Raw genomic sequence first — 17,450 nt, 5'->3', positions numbered from 1 at the left:
AACCCCAAATTGGGGAATAATATAATTTAGCCTTAATAGCAATATTTATGACCCTGCAGGATTTAAGCAAGCAACTTTTTAATATCATCTTTGTTTAAACATTTTTTTAAGTCAATTGTAATATTCAATAACTATTGGACGCAATGACTGTTTTTAACAATTCTTTTTAACATATAACAACCACGATACAGTATATTAAGTTGAAACGAAAAGGTTGCATTTTATAGATTTATATTAATAAAAGTCATACGATTTAAATTGTTAGTATCGTGAAAAAAATAAAATACTTAACTGACTCATTTAACGTTTTTAGATTTTTTTTCTGATTTCCATCAAAGGTCTATGTCATAGCCTATTGATACGAAGTACAATGCCTTATTCAAATACGCGACATAAAAAATCAGATTAATAATTTATATAACAACCATTTTATAATTTGAGACCAAGATCATTTCATAACAACCGGAATGTCAATTTCGAATCACAACTCGTCTGTTTCGATTAAATAAAATATTTTCAGCAACACCTAAATAAATTGTTTTGTCAATTATAAATAGTCAAAAAGTTAATAATTAACATTAAAATTGATTAAAGTATAAAAAAAACTTCAAAACAATCTAAGGTAAGTTGTTTAAAATTGATAAAACGATAAAAAGTGAGCAATTACTTACAGAATAATAAAAATAAACATTTTTCACTTTACTATGACTACTCAACTTCAGAGAAGTGAAGTGTTTATATGTCATATTGCATGTATGTTTGCGTGTGTGCTGTTATGTACCTCCTTACCTTACCTTTTTATCTACTTACCATTGTGTATATAGATAGGACGATTTGTAGAAATATATATAATTAAATCATGTTAAGATCTATTCACAATTAAACGCACCTCCACGTTAAATTATTATAATTATAGTCCATTCCAATGACAAAAGGAAACATTCAAAACATACCGTATTTTTCAATATCACAAGTGTTTTGTTGATAATTCCACTATAAGATTAACTACAAACATTTCTTGATTAATATATCTTCATTTGTAATACAACAATATTTCACTAAACTACATAGATCCACCATAATTTCACTTCCAAAGTAACGAAAACAGTTTTGTCGACATTCAAGACGCCATTTCTGCATGACGAACATTAAAAATAGAGGCCTCATATAGGCATGTTCGCTAAACGAATGTAGACGAATGAATTTATACAGATAAAAAATATATTATTTTAGTTTTAAAATTCATTATAGATATTTTTTTTTAAATAAATTTATTTAATTGGTTGTAATATATAATATGAATTATTTATTAGAAACGTAAAAAGTTACCTAACGATAGATAAAAAAGTTATTTTTATACAGTAAGGTTTTTACATAAAAATAATATTTTTACCAAAAATGTTAAAAGAATTATTTTACTTAAAAATAATCTCTTATCTCGAAATGTAGATCAGTTTTGTGCATAGCAATTTTATAGTTTTGAAAATAATACAATGGTAAGAAAGACATTCGTCTCTCATCTTTCGTATGTATCATGTGCACGGATGCATATTCGGAATTCTCTGAAGTTTTTTATTACGACCTGACTTTGTTTAAACGGAAAATTACTTTTAAAATAAAAAAAATATATATCGTTCTTTAGCATTAATTACCCATTCATTCAATTATTTTCACCTCACTAGTCGAACGCAAATGACATATCAATTCAAGGTCAAAGTTGTTTATTTACCTTTTCTCCTCTTCCCATTGGAATAGACTATACTAATCTCATGCACACTATGAAGCATGTATGTCACTCAAATAAAGAATTAAGAGAGTTTCGTATGGAGAGGCACGCCTTCGTGAGTGAATAGATCTGTTGGTTCTTGCATGTATGCATAAAAACCTTTTTTAATTCAAAGCCATAATTAGCTATTACTGGGTTCTGAAATTACATGCAGCAAAAGATTATATAATGCTAGCAAACTTGCAAATTTTCACATACACTCGTATTTCATTGACTTTTTTATATAAATTTTATAGGTAGTAAAATAATCAATGTTCAAAAATTAACATTCTGTTAAACCTCATGTAACTTACGCTTATTTTGTTAGTGTATTTCAGAAATTCCATTTTGACTATGATGATAACACTCACAGTAGATTTATTGGCTTCTGAATATTGAAAAATGTATAAGAACCTCATTTTAAACATAACACACTTAATTGCTCTACTATATTTAAACTATATCTTCATGTATTCATAAAAAGAAAAATGTTTCGATATATTATCTTACTACTTATTGAATTGAACTATAAAAACATTATTTATTTTAACTTGGTATACACAATAATGTATATGTTGTAAATTCATATTGTAATTACTTCATTAAGTACAACTATGACCAGCACTCAGTCTTCGACCTTCCTACGTCTCATTTGTCAATACAATCGTTTATAATCCACGTATATACAGAAAAAAACAATACACAATTAACAACTCTTTCAATTTTATAAATTGACTTCCCAACAATAAAAACGTAATCTAAAAACATTAAAAAACTTCTTGTACTTCTCTGTCTTAACATTATAATTATCTTAAATATTACAAAATGGTACCATCGCTTTTTATTTTGTCTTTTAAATTTACTTGTAAATGTATAAGTACGCGTAGATATAATCAATAATCATTATAAAAACACATTAATGTCTTGGGAGCTTATATAATATGTCACTTTTGTGTTGCCACTTAAAAAGTTATGTTTTTATGTAAGAGAAAATTTAAGCAATAACTTAACCGGATATAAATATATATCACAAAGTATTTAAGGCACATACTGGCAATAAATTTAATAAGTACTTCAAATAGGCAAAGGCGCGAAAACTATGAAAATTGAAAATTAAGCTTAAAATAACGTGCGGCATTTTTACTATTTTTATATTATACTTATAAATAAATATAAGATTATATGAAATGCATAGAAAGTCTTAAATGTCAGTCAGCGCCAAAAAATAAGTAAGTTTTCTTAGATTACTTTATATAAAATTCATTTTGAGTAAAACCAATAAAATTATTTTTAGAAAGTATAGCGACAACATTAGATTGGCATAAAAAAATATTTTATACAAAATTTCTGGTCAATTTAAAAACAGTTACATAAAACTCAGTTTTTCATGCATATATCAAAATGTCAAAAATGTATAAGTCGTCCATAATTAAAATAAAATATGGTAAAAGCACGCGAATAGCAATGATGTTACGAAAAGAAACAAAAATGCTAATTCAGTTAGGTATCACCGAGGGTGGTTTACCTGAGGGAAGACCATCGATAGTGGAGTGAGTTAAAAGGCCTCTTGAAGTGCTCCAGAAGCCTAATGATATTAGGGCTATCAGAAGCTCTTCAGCGTGAGGCCTCGTGCAGGCAGACTGTTGGCCTTGGCAGGTGCGTCTCTCGCCTGCGAGTGTGCAACCGCTATGCTCAAACACTGAGCCCATTCCTCCGCATTTTTTCCGTCCTTCGGCTTCAAAATGAGAGTTTGATCGCCCGTGAAGATCTCGAAAGCTTTGGGAATGTTGCGAGCGCCTCGTGACACCTTCACCGAACGAATCTGATTTATGTCTATACTTTCGCCACCGCTCTAAAACAAAAATATATTCAATTTATCACTCGATTTTAAAAAGGATTTCCTTACGATCAATTGTGTCGTTTCAGAACATGTTCAATGAACACTCACGGCTCCCTTGCACGAGAGATGCGCGCCGGACAGCGTGAAGTATCTCGTGCGCCAGCGTCGGAACAGCCGCCAGCGCCCCTTCTTCTCCTTGAGCTGACCCTCGATGACGGGCTGGCCGTCGGCGGCCAGGAAGCCCACGGCGCGCTCGGGGTGGTTGCACAGGAAGCAGCCCCACGGCGCCTGCGTGGGCGGCACGTCCGTGCGCGTCGCGTTCACCTCGAACACGTCGAAGAAGCCCGCCGCCCGGAGCTCGTTCACCAGCATCTCCTGCTCCTGAAAGGGACCACGATGAGCGGGGCCCGCCGGCGCCGGGGCGCGGGCGGCGGGGTCTCACCTTGAGGCCCGGGAAGGCGCCCGTGACGAGCGTGAGGAAGGTCTTGTTCTCGCACTTGAGGATGTCCCAGCAGTGCTTGAGGCTGGCCACGGTGGGGTCGCGCGAGGACAGCGCGGCGGCGTGGCGCGCCTGCAGCGCCAGGAACATGAGGTGGATCCACACGCGCGGCAGGCGCGTGCGCATGGAGAAGGCGGCGCGCGCGTACAGGCAGTGCGGGCCGCGCCGCCCGCACGCGAAGGCCAGGCGCGCCTGCTTCTTGGAGCGCCGCTCTGCACACACACGGGGTTACTATCTCTCTCTCTCTCTAGGCTCTTCATGCGCACGCGCGCGTCTCACCTTCGATGGTGCACTTGGCGGGCGGCGGGATGCGCACCGACACGTTGTCCATGTACGCCTTGATCTTGTCCAGGTGCTTCTCGCAGAAGTGCTGCACGGTGTCGCGCATCGGGTACGGCTCGAACACGCTTATTCGGTGGTTGGAGTTCGAGGTCGAGTTGGAGTTGCTCGAGTTGATCATCGTCACGCTCGTGTTGTTCGCCCGCCGCGACGTGACCGTGACGGGGCCCAGGGACGCGGGGTTCGTCCCGACCGGTATCGGGCCGGGCTGGGTCAGGATGGGCCCGGCGCTCGGCGTGGTGGTGATCACCGACACCTGACCCAGCGCCGTGTTGGAGTGCTGTATGGAGACGGACGAGGTCGGGACGAGGGCGTCGGACGATTTTCCAGAAGTCAATGGATTCACAGATATCGATTGCGTTTGGAGAGAGGACGGGCCAGAAATTATCGTGGGCCCAGAATTCTGGAAAAAAAAATAAGCAACATAAATACCCAATGACACAGAACTGCTAAACGTCTTCCACTTCCTTGTGGGTTCGATTACTGAACATTATAAACATAGGGATGACAGGCAAATTTCCCTATCTCAAATTAATGCTCAGTTATAGATATATCGTATGTATATTTTTATAAATAGGTTTACAGCAGATGGTTACCGTCGCTGGGGCGGGACCAATATGTATGTTGTGTAGATGCCTGGCGGGTCGCGCTACCACCGTGACGGCGCCTTTGGAGCCCGCCTTGCCCACACCTGCACACACATCACTACTTTACAGCATCTAATATAGTAAGTCAGCTCATTCACACTTTCTTCATCAAAAAAAAAATTAATTATATATATTAAGTAAATAATATAACAATACAATATCATATTATATACTATTTGTCTCACGACTTCCGTCTAAACATATACAATAAAGAGTGCCTTACTTGGCGGAGGGTTGGCGGTCTGCTGCGCGTTGATCTGTTGGGAAGACGACAGGCGCGTCATACTTTTATGGAGACCTCCCACGGAACCACCTGGAAATATTCGTTTACACGCTATTACACGCTACGTATTCTATATGTACGCATTTGTACGGATAAACAACACGGACGTGCAAAAAGCACACAATATTTACATTACAATCGACACTATATATAATATGTTTTAGCAACAAAGTCAGAGAAACTTTCTAACCGGCAATATTCAATCGAGTCATACTTCGGTGCGAGTTGGGACCGGGGTGCAGCCGCCCCGTACTTCGCGAGTCACCGAGCTTCGCCCTCCGCGTGTAGCCCGTCACGGGGACCGCCGGCACCGCCGCGGGGCCCCCCGGCACCGCTGAGGTCACCACAGATACCGGGGTCACGGAGCTCGATGCGGTAGTGACGGGGGTGTTGGGCCCTCCTAATTTTACTATCGTTACGCCACCTGGAGTCCTGTTCACTTCACCGTGGGTTGATTTGGGTCGATTGCTGCAATTAGGAGCGATAGGCTTGAAGGATATCGAATATTGGGATACACTTTAACGGCATTAGCGTCACTCCTCCTCACCTGTTGTTGGCGCGAAGCGCAGCCAGCAGGCGGTCCGTGAAGAGCGCGGGGTAGGCGCTGCACAGAGCGGTCGCTTCGCGCAGTAGAGCGGCCTGCTCCGGCCATTCGGCACCAGACAGCCGCTCCACCACGAAGTTTAAAGCTTCTTGAGCTCGTTCCTGTTAAGATAGGGAGATCATTTTTATAAATAGTCACCGTTCTGATGTACCCGAGGGTGGGGCGGGGGATGTAGGGGCACTCACCCTGCTGGTGTACCCGAGGGTGGCGAGGATGGTGGCGACGAGCGCGGTGGCGCGGGGGGAGGCGTGCGGCGCGCGGGACGCTCGCCTCACGGCCGCGCTGTGCTCCGCCACCAACGACGCACGGCTGCGACTCACACTAGCTATTACCTGACATAAAAAACAATAAAATTATGTTATGATCGGCACTCTCTGGTGAGACAAATCTAACATCGAAGTAAAGTTTACCTGCAACAAATCTATACACATGCACCCGGGATCGTTTTGGCTGGCAGTATTTGGGCATAAATATGACAATAGCTGAGGAATCGCAGTCTTCAGCGCTTCGGGTCTTCTTGCAGCTATTTGTTCAAAGAGCGCGAATAGTGAACTCTTTTCTACGGGCTCGGCGTGAGGCAAGAGAGACACAAGTGCCGTGACATGGCCTTCCAGGGGTTCCGGACATACTTCGTACAAGTTTGTAAGGATCCGACACAGTGGATAATTACCTGCATATTAAAAACAAGCAAAAATAATTTTAGTTCAAAAAAATACAACACAAAATACAAATAGCTCCATTAATAATGAATCAATAAAAATAATTGTACCCGACATAATAGAATCCATGATTGTCTGAACATGGGGTTTTAAGAGTACCGCATGGTGCACGGCAGCTAGAGAGAGATAGCGCGCCATGTGTCGCGATATTTCTCTATTTCCTTTGTGCAAGAACTGGACCGCGACGGGCAGGAAGAGTTCCATTACTTCCGCGTTGCCACTTGTTTCCTTGTCTGACTGAAGAGGAAATGATACCTAAGAATATAGAGTTATGTAAATTAGATCGGCCACACTAAGGAATTTTTTATAAGTCAATGAAATAATTACAACTGTATGTAATGTAAGAAGTGTAAAACAATATGATATGGAAATATTTAATTTCTTCAGATAAAATTTGAAGTAAATTTCTATACTATTGGTATATTTCAAACACATTTTTAAATTTTATTTTGTATTTGATAACTTACCAGAACAATACAGGCAATAACGTCAGATGCAATCTTGGCATGAGGTGGGTCGTCATCACGTAAATGACCAACAGGCATTAGATTGTGATGGAGACAGGATTCCAACAAAGCAACTAGAGCCCCACAATATTTTTCGAGAGTGCCTGTCTCCTTTATACATGATGTCACTCTGGTCACACATATCTCAATGAGAGCTTGATCGCGATCATTCCTGATGTAATCAGGTCTGGATGATATGTCAGTGATTTGTTTTAGCTGTAAATAACGAAAATACATTTCATTTATTTTTTGAACCCAGTACTCTTTAATGTTAAAGTTTATCTTAACTATTCATTAACTCCTTCTATATGCTGAGAACTTATTGTTTCACAGAATAGGACAAAATAGTAATCAGGAATTTCATCTACATATTATTTTTTGAATTAATATTTAAGCAGCTATTTTGAAAATTCATATATTTAATAACTTAGAAAGTTTAAAAATAATCCATATTTTTTAAGTTAATAACACAGAAATTGGTGTTTAGGCTAAAGTTGAATGTAAAAAACAAATATTACACATTTTCCAGATATCAGATAAATATATAATTACTTAGAGATTGTTACAAATTCAAGTAAACTCTGGTATTAAGTTAGATATAATAAAATGAGATGCATGCACTGATGTATGCCAGTTGAAAGTTACACTTCTGTATATATATATGAGTTTGATAACTACTTATTATATAATTTGCTTTCGATTTTCCATATAGTCTTGACTAAATATAATAAAGTATGTATTTAGCTCTATTTAGCAACTGATTTCACATCATTTTTATTCCAGTACAAAATTATACATTCTATGAACTATAACTATAACTAGAAAAGTATCCCTTCAGTACATATTTGGGACTAAAAAGCTTGTTTTTTTTTTGTTTTGTCAATTTAATTAGTTGAGTTGCTTCAAAATACTCACATACATTAGTACCAAATGTTACTGTATTTCTTAGAAATAGATGATAGAAATCATAATTCAATAACAATATTCCTTTTCCAATTAATTATACATGATTACTTTCATATAGTCAGCCCAATCGCCTTGCTTCAAATAGATAGAATAGCAAAAATATTCAAATTTTTGTTTAAATTTATGAATCGTATTACAAATTTTGAGTACCAGTATTAGTAATACAGGACATTAATTTTAAGCAACTTTTGAATGTTTAATAAAAAAAATTTATTCTATTCCTTTCTAGTTTACTATATGTTTTGTAACTTAATATAAACATGTCTGAATATTGAAATTTACTTGAGTGCATTATGATTGGCAACAAACACGATAAACAAGTTTCGTAACTCACCACTTCATTCAAGTCGTCCACAATATCGGCATCTGCGATGGCGAAAATATCGCCAGCTCGGGTCAGATCCCGCTCAGTTAGCACGTGTTTCAGCAATTCGTGCATACTGCAGTCTCAACATCCACGTAAAATCACAAAAATACGGGATTCACCACCAACAAACACCTGACTGGACACATTAACACGACATCCTACACAAATCTACATAATTTTCCGGATAAGTATTAGACAACTTATTTTATTATTTTCATATTTATATAAATGCACTTATAATTGCGCTTTCTCGCTAGAAAGGATAATAATTAAATAGTATTATTAAAGAATTTCATTCGTGATTTATAAGAAGTCTAGTTCGTTCGTTCTGAAATCGAGAAGGTAATTCAGTCGACCTGTCGTTGTTTAAACGTCAATCAGTCAATGAACTTTAGAATCGGATAATGGTACTCAAATATTTATTTTATGAAACATGGTTAAGTACATTACTAGAAGTATGAATAATTATTAAACCCTTTCGATATATTTTACAATATAAAATATTTTATACTCAAATAAACTAAAACACGTTACGAAAAAATAAGAACAATAAATAATAACATAATTACAATACTTTGTTTAAGCTGTGGCTGTCTATTTTGTCATTTGTGTCACTGTCAATGTGTCAATATCAAACAGGTGTGATTAGGGATAAACACCTTCACCACTCACCAAGTCGCCAGCATAACGTAGTGATTATATATTTTTCTTCCCAGAATCACTGTTCACATCCCTCAGATTAGAATAATACGGGATCAAATCGAGTTTTAAGTCTTAATTCATGAAGGTCATATTTGTTATTCATTTTGGAAGTATTTGATAACCTGAATGTTTAAAAACACAATCTTGCACAACATTAGTTATAGTTATTATTTTAAATATTAATTAATATAACAACACAAATTATCAAAATGCCGGTACCGTGTAGAGCTGGATGTGGGAAAAATGCAATGTTAAAGGTACTAACAACTTTTAAAATAAAATTTATTACCATATTTAGAATTTTAATTAATCATATCTTTATTGTAGCGACCAAAAACAGGAGATGCTCTGTGCAAGGAATGTTTTTTTTGGGCGTTTGAAACAGAGATACATTTCACAATAACAAAAGGGGAACTTTTCAAAAAAGGTGATTCTGTCGCTGTGGCTGCATCGGGTGGCAAAGACTCGACCGTCCTCGCACACGTATTGAAGACTTTGAATGAGAGATATAATTATGGCCTTAACCTCCTGCTTTTATCAATTGATGAAGGGATCACTGGTTATCGAGATGATAGTCTTGAAACAGTCAAACAGAATAGAGATGACTATGAAATGCCGCTGAAGATATTGTCCTACAAAGAGCTGTATGGCTGGACCATGGACGAGATAGTGGCTCAAATAGGAAGGAAGAATAACTGCACATTTTGTGGAGTTTTCCGGAGACAAGCCTTAGATAGAGGAGCCGCCATGCTCAATGTTAAGTGCATAGCAACAGGGCACAATGCAGATGATATTGCTGAGACAGTGCTCATGAATGTGTTGAGAGGAGACATTGCTAGATTAAAAAGATGTACTGCTATATCCACGGTGAGTATTTTTTTTAATGTTAATTTTTTTTTTTTTTTGATTTGCAAATGCTTACCTAACTTCTAGGAACAATTATTTGTTTTAATCAAATGTTTTCATAACTCATAATATGAAGAAATTCATACAGATAACATAACCCATAACTTACCGAATGTTTAGACAGTTGGCATCACAGTGCATTCGATATAAAACTTATGTAAGAAAAAAAAAACTAAAAAAATATTTTTTTCAGGGAAGTGAAGGAACTATTCCTAGAGTGAAACCTCTGAAGTACACATATGAAAAAGAGATAGTTATGTACGCACATTACAAGAAACTTGTGTACTTTTCAACAGAGTGTGTGTTTGCTCCAAATGCATACAGGGGGCATGCACGAGCACTCCTTAAGGACATGGAAAAAGTCAGACCTACATGCATTATGGACATTATTTATTCAGGTAAAAGAAAATAAATAATAATAAGACAATTGTATTGCACTCATGTTAATACAATGGGTTTATGTAAAATAATTAAATAAAATTTTAAAATGTTATAATATATATTGTGTTATGTAATTCTAATTACAGGTGAAACAATGGAAGTTAAAGAAGCAGTGTCACTTCCCTCCCAAAGGGTATGCATTAGATGCAACTTTGTGTCTTCTCAGGAAGTATGTAAGGCTTGTGTTCTCTTAGAAGGCTTGAACAAAGGACTACCAAAGCTTGGTATAGGAAAAAGTTCGAAAGCTAAAAGAATGTTAGAAGAGTATAATGCAAAACAAAACAAATCTTTAGAAGAAGCAATAAAGGATATCAATGAGGAATATGAGAAAAATAATTGCATTTCAAAAGGCAAAGTATGCAGATCTTCATGTAAGAATAAGCAGACAACACAAATTAATAAAATTCATAATACAAATTCAGAGAGATGTTGTAATGGACAAAGTGATGAAAATGCAGACAATGATATCACTAATACAAAAGTTAAAGTTCTTTTGAAAGAATATGGATTATCTGAACCCACCCAAGATGACAGTTCAAATTTAATAGCAGAGGAAACAAATCATAGTGACACTGAAAAAGTGGCAAATGGCGTCAATGATGATGATTTTGAAGTTGACTCACACAATGCTGATGAACAAATAGTTGATGAAGATGACACATGTGGTGGAGCTTGTGGGAAAATAGATTCACTACATATAAATTTCTGATACAGGAAATAAAAGGCGTTTATAGATTATGTTGTAAATAATATACAGATATTATATAAAATAACTTTTATTATACCATTATACATGTTTTATTATACCAAATATACATGTTTGTTTTATACATCCTTTAAGTTGCATTTAATGCGCAGTCAAAACATTAACAAGATTCTATGTGGTGCTATGGAAAAATTTAACCCAACCCTTTACAAACAACAAATACATTTAATGTTCTCTTAAATTTTCGCGATTATTACACATTTAAAAAAAAACTAGTTATAACGGGTAGAGTCTACCCGTGACCGCGAACGCTGTAAAGTGCTCGAAATGTCGGGATGTCCAAAATATTTAATATACGCGATTAAAATCCGTTATAACTAGTTTTATTTAAACAAATACATTTTACTGCATAGCTGATATGATAGATATTTAACATGAATGTAAATTATTAATTGTGACTAGAAAAACAATATAGTGTTGCTCTGAGTTGTTACAAAGAAAAATGCTTCTGATATTTTTAATTTAATTTACAGATAATTTATATATATAAGATGATATTGATTTAAATTGATACTTTTTAATGAAATATTTACATAATACCATTATATCCTTGAATAGGCCGTATGTTTAAATAAATTAACTAATAAATATATTTTATTATTTACGTTATAAAAGCGGGTGCGCGGGAGGCTATTCTCTCCCTGCAAATTGGGCACTTGTCTTTGATATGCTCCGAGCAGTCTTCGCACAAGCACACATGACCGCAAGGTAGCAGAATTATCTGAAATATATAAACAAACATTAACTTTTAACCAACGGCTAAAAAAGTATCACATTGTTGTGGTGATAGACATTGTAGGAAGTAAATGAGGTTTTTGCTCAGTATTCTTTAAAGAATATTGCACAAGGCATTTTGTTGATTAAAGTGGCAGAAGGTCATGTGACAAATGCATTTTTCTGCAGCAGTTGTAGAACTGGATGTAGATTGTGGATGTAGATCCACGGACCTCGACCATTATTAAAGAATAACAAGGTCAAGCCAAAGTCAGTGGTGCTTGTCCAAAAATGAAGATGATAGGAAAAACGTTTCGGTTAAATCACAAATTGAGTATCTAACAAATATTTAATGTTATTTGTTTCCACGGCAACGAGTCCGAAGTTTAGCTGCTTATGTATCGAGCGGCGACTGACCTCCTTGGGGTTCTCTGCGCAGACCACGCACAGCTGCAGGTCGGGCAGCGTGTCGTCGCGCAGCGCGCGGCCGCGCGTGTGTGCGCGGCGCTGGCGTCGGCCGGCCGCCAGCTGCTTCTTCAGTTGCTCCTCAGCCTCGCGCCGACGGCGTCTCTTCATGTACTTGTAGAGGACACGGCCGGACGCTATGGCGGCGACTGTGCCGAAAACGGCAAGGAGGATTCTGTAAATTGTACCATAAAAATTATATAAACCTTTTATATTACATAATGCTGACCTTCTAGCTATTTTTCTCGATAGAATCTTTGTTTGGAGCCAATGGTAAGTTTACGTTAAACTGATTTTATAAAATTAAGATTCAAAAACACTTGTAAGAGAATACAATAAACATTTATTTGTATTATTATATAACAAAAGTGTTTGAAAGGATGATACCGAGTTTATATTAAATATTAAAGTTAATTTTAAATATTTTTTTTTGAATAATGACGGTTTTCTTGTGGTATTTCCTCAAGAAAATATATCTGTTTCCTGATCTATTCCTATTATCTCCAAGAAGCCGTCATCTAGCCAATATAAAAGTAAATTTGAAAATCCGCTTGTAGTAGCTGAAACACTTTGGTGCGAACATGACACTACCAAAAAACACCATTCACTTCGCTTAACTCGTGTAAAACCAGATATAATTTTAGTTATTGTTAAGAAAACTTAACAACAATACAGTATAACAATAGTTTAGAAATTGCAAATGTAAATTTGACTTACATGGTTGTCACAAACATGGGGGAACAGGCACACGAATATGAACTCAATAGGCACTAATCGAAGTCAATACGTAATCAAAGTTGATTGACATTCGCAATTAAGAGGTCACTAAGCTCGGAACGCTGGCATAAATTATATCGTGTGCGTGTCGTTACGCGAGGTTCTGTCTGCTGCAATTAAATTTGCGTCACGGGCACACAATTAATCAAATTGAGATGTTCATTATAAAAAAATATATATATTATTTGAAATAAATAATGTCAGTCTGGGTAACTTTGGCCTTCAGTAAAACATTGGCCCACACAAAGATACAACCAATCAAACAGGTCAACAGGGCAATGAATCTTTTTGTATTGTGAGTTACGAAGAGTGTCTGTTTCCTGGTAAGGTCATCAAGAGCCTGGGACAGAACCTAAAGATTTCCGTAATGCAAAAAGCTTCAGATGGGTGGAAATGGCCATCTAAACCTGATTTTCTGAATTGTAACAAAAAAGATGTTGTGAAGTATTTAGATCATGAGCAAATAGTTGTGAAAAGGGGATACTACGAAATACATGATGACTTTTTATACATGGAATGGGGAAATTAACCTATAAGTTTCAGCATCTTTCACAACTACTTTCTTATGTTATTTCCTGTTGATTAAGGTATTTGTTTTCTCCTGTTACTAAGATATTGTATTTCTAATTTTAGATTTAGGTTGATTTAAGCACAACTTTTTTTTTTTATTAAAAAACCTTGTTTCTCAAGGGTCAGTAAAAAAATACATTATGTACATTTTTTAGTTAATGTTATGGCAACCCTAACCTTTCTGTTATGTTTTTATTGTCTATGGCGTAAGTTTGCTTCTTCCTAGCTCTAAATTACGAGGTTAAAGTTACCCATAATCCTGAAATTAAAACATACGTAGTGAAATCCAGATCCAGACATACATGGTACAAAGTTACCCAAGTATCCGCAAAACTTTGGCCCAGCCTAAAATCGCAAAATTTTCCTTGCCTGCATTTAACTAAAATCAAAATCGGTTGCAAATTTTACACAGCAATGGTTCAATCCCACTGATATTATATTACTTGGAGAGCAGTATACAAATTAAAACGATTATTTTCTACAAAAAGTGTCCTGACTGGGCTAAAGTTACCCCGAGTGACTGTACTACATTGAAGCAAATGGCTTATTTTGTGAACTCTTATAATTCATATTTGTTAATGTACCGTTCCTACAACTTTAATAGTATAAATAGAAGGCAATTTTATAGACATACCTCAAGAAATCCCGCGAGCTAGCTAGCCTCTTCAATAAACTAGACTTCGTGGCAGTGGTAAGGTAAAGGGGCAGTCCATCTCTTGGTGGCTGAATCTTAAGACCAGAGCTGGTCCTACTCAACTCTCCTACGACGGTTATGTAGGAACCATCTCGAAGCATCTCCTCCATAGTCTGAAGACCGCGCTGCCGAACTCCCGAGAAGAACCCCCAGACATGGTCAATCACGCCAGGAGACATTGGCTCAAACTTATCTGATATTACATCCAAGTCTATGTGACGGAAACATAAAGTTTATTATTAAAATACAATAATCTAACAATGCAATCTTAATAGATAAATATCATTATCATTAATTTGCAAAATTTATTAATTTACGAGTCGAGATGGCCCAGTGGCTAGAACGCGTGCATCTTAACCGATGATTGCGGGTTCAAACCCAGGCGAGCACCGCTGATTCATGTGCTTAATTTGTCTTTATAATTCATCTCGTGCTCAGCGGTGAAGGAAAACATCGTGAGGAAACCTGCATGTGACAAATTTCATAGAAATTCTGCCACATGTGTATTCCACCAACCCGCATTGAAACAGCGTGGTGGAATATGTTCCAAACCTTCTCCTCAAAGGGAGAGGAGGCCCTTAGCCCAGCAGTGGGAATTTACAGGCTGTTGTTGTTGATGAATTAATGAATGAATTTTTTTTATAATGATGAACACTTGGCCACAATGGTACCTGATGCAGTTTGTGGAGGGCACTTGCCTAGCATGTTTATTTGGATTTAAATATTTCCCTTATTCATTTTTTCATTTAAAATACCCGAATATTTCTCGGAAAATACTGACGTCGGAAGGACGTTCCTCTCTTTGACTGTGATGGTGGAAAGTTTAAGAAGTTATTAAGTCAACGACAAGCACGCTACTACGTCAAGTTTCGACACATCGGCGAAGATTCTTATAGCGCAACAATCCACTGAATTTATTGTTTTTTTTTTTAAAAAGTGCTGGATATCAGGAGATTACACAACTCGAGATCTGCCTATAATTGGAGTGCAATCATTTTTCCCTTAATAAAACAACCTCGTTGCATCCTGCAGGCTTCAAAATTTTCATTGAGATGATGTTATTAGCCATAACTTTGACCTCCAAGCAGAAAAAAGAGGTATTGATTGGTTAGCAAAACATTTGGTATTTGCTATGGAGTAGCAAAATTTATTATTGCATTTGATTGAAACTGCAATCCCAAGTCAAGGCCACCTTAGAATAAAATTCAATTTTATTGATGATGGGCATTATCACTAGTTTTTTTTTTAATAATTATATAGTGTTACATAATTGATAAAAATAATGTGTACCAACCTAATAGTTCTGCAGCAAGAGCATCCACAACTTCAATGCTGTATTTGCCGCTATTGAGTACAAAAGGGGTTGAGTTGTAAACCTCATGGATTGTGCGGGTCTGGTCTGACCAGAACCCAGCTGATGTTCTTGCTATGACATGTTCTTTAATTGTTAACCTGCAATAATGTTAATACATGCATAATGGTATTGTATAGCATAATGTGGTATTTTATTATTACATTTAAATTTTATTTGTAATTAAAAAATGTTATCGAATTCCATCACAAGCAATCCCATGCCTGTGATTAGAGAATTTAATTAGACAAATAATCTTGAATTTTTAATCAACCAGTGTTTGCTCTGCTGTTGAAATTCAACCATAATAATTGAAAATTTTAGGAAAATGTATTCAAAAATAGTACTAAAAAGTAAGAAAAAAATTGTTATCTTTTCTTTGGTTATTTACATTTATAACACATGGTGCTGCTTGCCAGTACTATCACTAATACTTGGCTTTGACACTATACTGCGTGTATAGATAAATCACCATACCTTTGAATTACACCTGTGACAGATTGGTGGTAGTTGCTTGTAATCGGGTTGCCAAGTGGCTTCACAAGGCCCCTTATCACCACATATGGGATCACATGACTGGGATACTTGTTAATCTCCTTGTTTAAAGTTGAATCTATATCAAGTACAGGGGCTGACTGTAAAAAAATAGTATTCCAAATGTTAGTCTATCTTTGTTTCGATATTTCTAATTTAGTTTGTTTGTTTTTTAATAAAATGTATGTTATATTCACGACATAGTAAATCGAAGGACTAGTTGTAAGGCAGTAAATGACATAACATATCAAATCTCATTGATAAAAAACAAATCAGACAAACAGAGGCTCATTCATACGTATTTCTTTACTTATAAATATTAGAAAATAAACTTTTTCTCCAACTGTCATATTCCACTTATCATTATACGAATTACGTATAAATTGTGTAACATAATGTGTAACTTATATACGCTTAGGAATACCAACCTGTAACGCGTTCAATATATATTTACATTTGCTCAGCTGTTTTACACAAAATCCCAATATTAACGAATCAATGCCAAGTATAACGGTTTCACCTATTATCTCCGAAAAGAAATCCATTTTTAAGTATTTCTATAAAACTGTTTACACCAAAATTTTGACGAGTATTCTTTTCCGTTCTATATCATCATATTTATTTTGCTAAAGTTATCTAATAGTTCGTAATTAGACCACATAACCTCCTACAACAATAATAAATCATATGTCAAAGTCAATCTTATGTTGATATCAATGGTGTTGCCAAAGAAGGGATCAATGCCATTTAATATTAAAGCTTTTGAAACAGTCTACTATTTAAAGTTAAAATCTTATATATCTTAATATATCTGGTTTGGTACCATACATTCATTATTAACATGCCCATCAGTAATACTTATCATTGTTCTTTTCCAGTCGAATGGGGGAAATAGCCAGGCTAACTACATGCACTAGGTGAATGCAATAGATGATATCTTATTTCCGAAAGTTGGTGTAATTTAAGGAATGGTTCATATTTCTTAAGGCGTCAAT

At 36.1% G+C, this 17,450-nt stretch overlaps 3 protein-coding genes across 3 annotated transcripts; 1 reads left to right on the top strand and 2 right to left on the bottom strand.

Annotated features, from left to right (window-relative positions):
• Positions 1 to 2,025: 2,025 nt before the first annotated feature.
• Positions 2,026 to 8,991, bottom strand: LOC124533625 (protein melted). The gene is made up of 13 exons (XM_047109021.1): positions 8,503 to 8,991; positions 7,164 to 7,418; positions 6,747 to 6,951; positions 6,388 to 6,647; positions 6,163 to 6,309; positions 5,921 to 6,078; positions 5,564 to 5,841; positions 5,314 to 5,403; positions 5,040 to 5,134; positions 4,384 to 4,846; positions 4,048 to 4,316; positions 3,714 to 3,986; positions 2,026 to 3,617 (listed from the first exon to the last, which is right to left on the bottom strand). The coding sequence occupies exons 1-13, from the start codon at positions 8,605 to 8,607 to the stop codon at positions 3,369 to 3,371; spliced, it is 2,847 nt and encodes a 948-aa protein (XP_046964977.1). The 5' UTR covers positions 8,608 to 8,991; the 3' UTR covers positions 2,026 to 3,368.
• A 156-nt stretch (positions 8,992 to 9,147) lies between these two features.
• LOC124533524 (cytoplasmic tRNA 2-thiolation protein 1) lies at positions 9,148 to 11,374 on the top strand. Its single transcript, XM_047108869.1, has 4 exons — positions 9,148 to 9,494; positions 9,565 to 10,104; positions 10,337 to 10,541; positions 10,671 to 11,374. Exons 1-4 carry the CDS (start codon positions 9,447 to 9,449, stop codon positions 11,291 to 11,293), a joined length of 1,416 nt encoding a protein of 471 aa, XP_046964825.1. The 5' UTR covers positions 9,148 to 9,446; the 3' UTR covers positions 11,294 to 11,374.
• LOC124533525 (mitochondrial E3 ubiquitin protein ligase 1) lies at positions 11,345 to 17,154 on the bottom strand. Its single transcript, XM_047108870.1, has 6 exons — positions 16,884 to 17,154; positions 16,399 to 16,556; positions 15,865 to 16,022; positions 14,511 to 14,781; positions 12,482 to 12,704; positions 11,345 to 12,071 (listed from the first exon to the last, which is right to left on the bottom strand). Exons 1-6 carry the CDS (start codon positions 16,998 to 17,000, stop codon positions 11,952 to 11,954), a joined length of 1,047 nt encoding a protein of 348 aa, XP_046964826.1. The 5' UTR covers positions 17,001 to 17,154; the 3' UTR covers positions 11,345 to 11,951.
• Positions 17,155 to 17,450: the final 296 nt, after the last annotated feature.

This window comes from Vanessa cardui, chromosome 11 (assembly GCF_905220365.1).
Source record: "Vanessa cardui chromosome 11, ilVanCard2.1, whole genome shotgun sequence".
NCBI classification, from domain to species: Eukaryota; Metazoa; Arthropoda; class Insecta; order Lepidoptera; family Nymphalidae; genus Vanessa; species Vanessa cardui.
This window is presented reverse-complemented; position numbering and strand designations above follow the sequence as displayed.

Bases quoted from the DNA above. Each gene is read 5' to 3' on its own strand.
- LOC124533625 (XM_047109021.1), bottom strand. From the start codon at position 8,607: ATGCACGAATTGCTGAAACACGTGCTAACTGAGCGGGATCTGACCCGA. The intron at 7,419-8,502 runs GTGAGTTACGAA...CGTTATTTACAG, and splicing joins TGGACGACTTGAATGAAGTG to CTAAAACAAATCACTGACAT. The intron at 5,842-5,920 runs GTGAGGAGGAGT...TCCTAATTGCAG, and splicing joins GCGCTTCGCGCCAACAACAG to CAATCGACCCAAATCAACCC.
- LOC124533524 (XM_047108869.1), top strand. From the start codon at position 9,447: ATGCCGGTACCGTGTAGAGCTGGATGTGGGAAAAATGCAATGTTAAAG. The intron at 10,105-10,336 runs GTGAGTATTTTT...TATTTTTTTCAG, and splicing joins GATGTACTGCTATATCCACG to GGAAGTGAAGGAACTATTCC. The intron at 10,542-10,670 runs GTAAAAGAAAAT...TTCTAATTACAG, and splicing joins TATGGACATTATTTATTCAG to GTGAAACAATGGAAGTTAAA.
- LOC124533525 (XM_047108870.1), bottom strand. From the start codon at position 17,000: ATGGATTTCTTTTCGGAGATAATAGGTGAAACCGTTATACTTGGCATT. The intron at 16,023-16,398 runs GTATGGTGATTT...ACATTATTGCAG, and splicing joins GTCACAGGTGTAATTCAAAG to GTTAACAATTAAAGAACATG. The intron at 14,782-15,864 runs GTTGGTACACAT...TCCGTCACATAG, and splicing joins TCTTGCTGCAGAACTATTAG to ACTTGGATGTAATATCAGAT.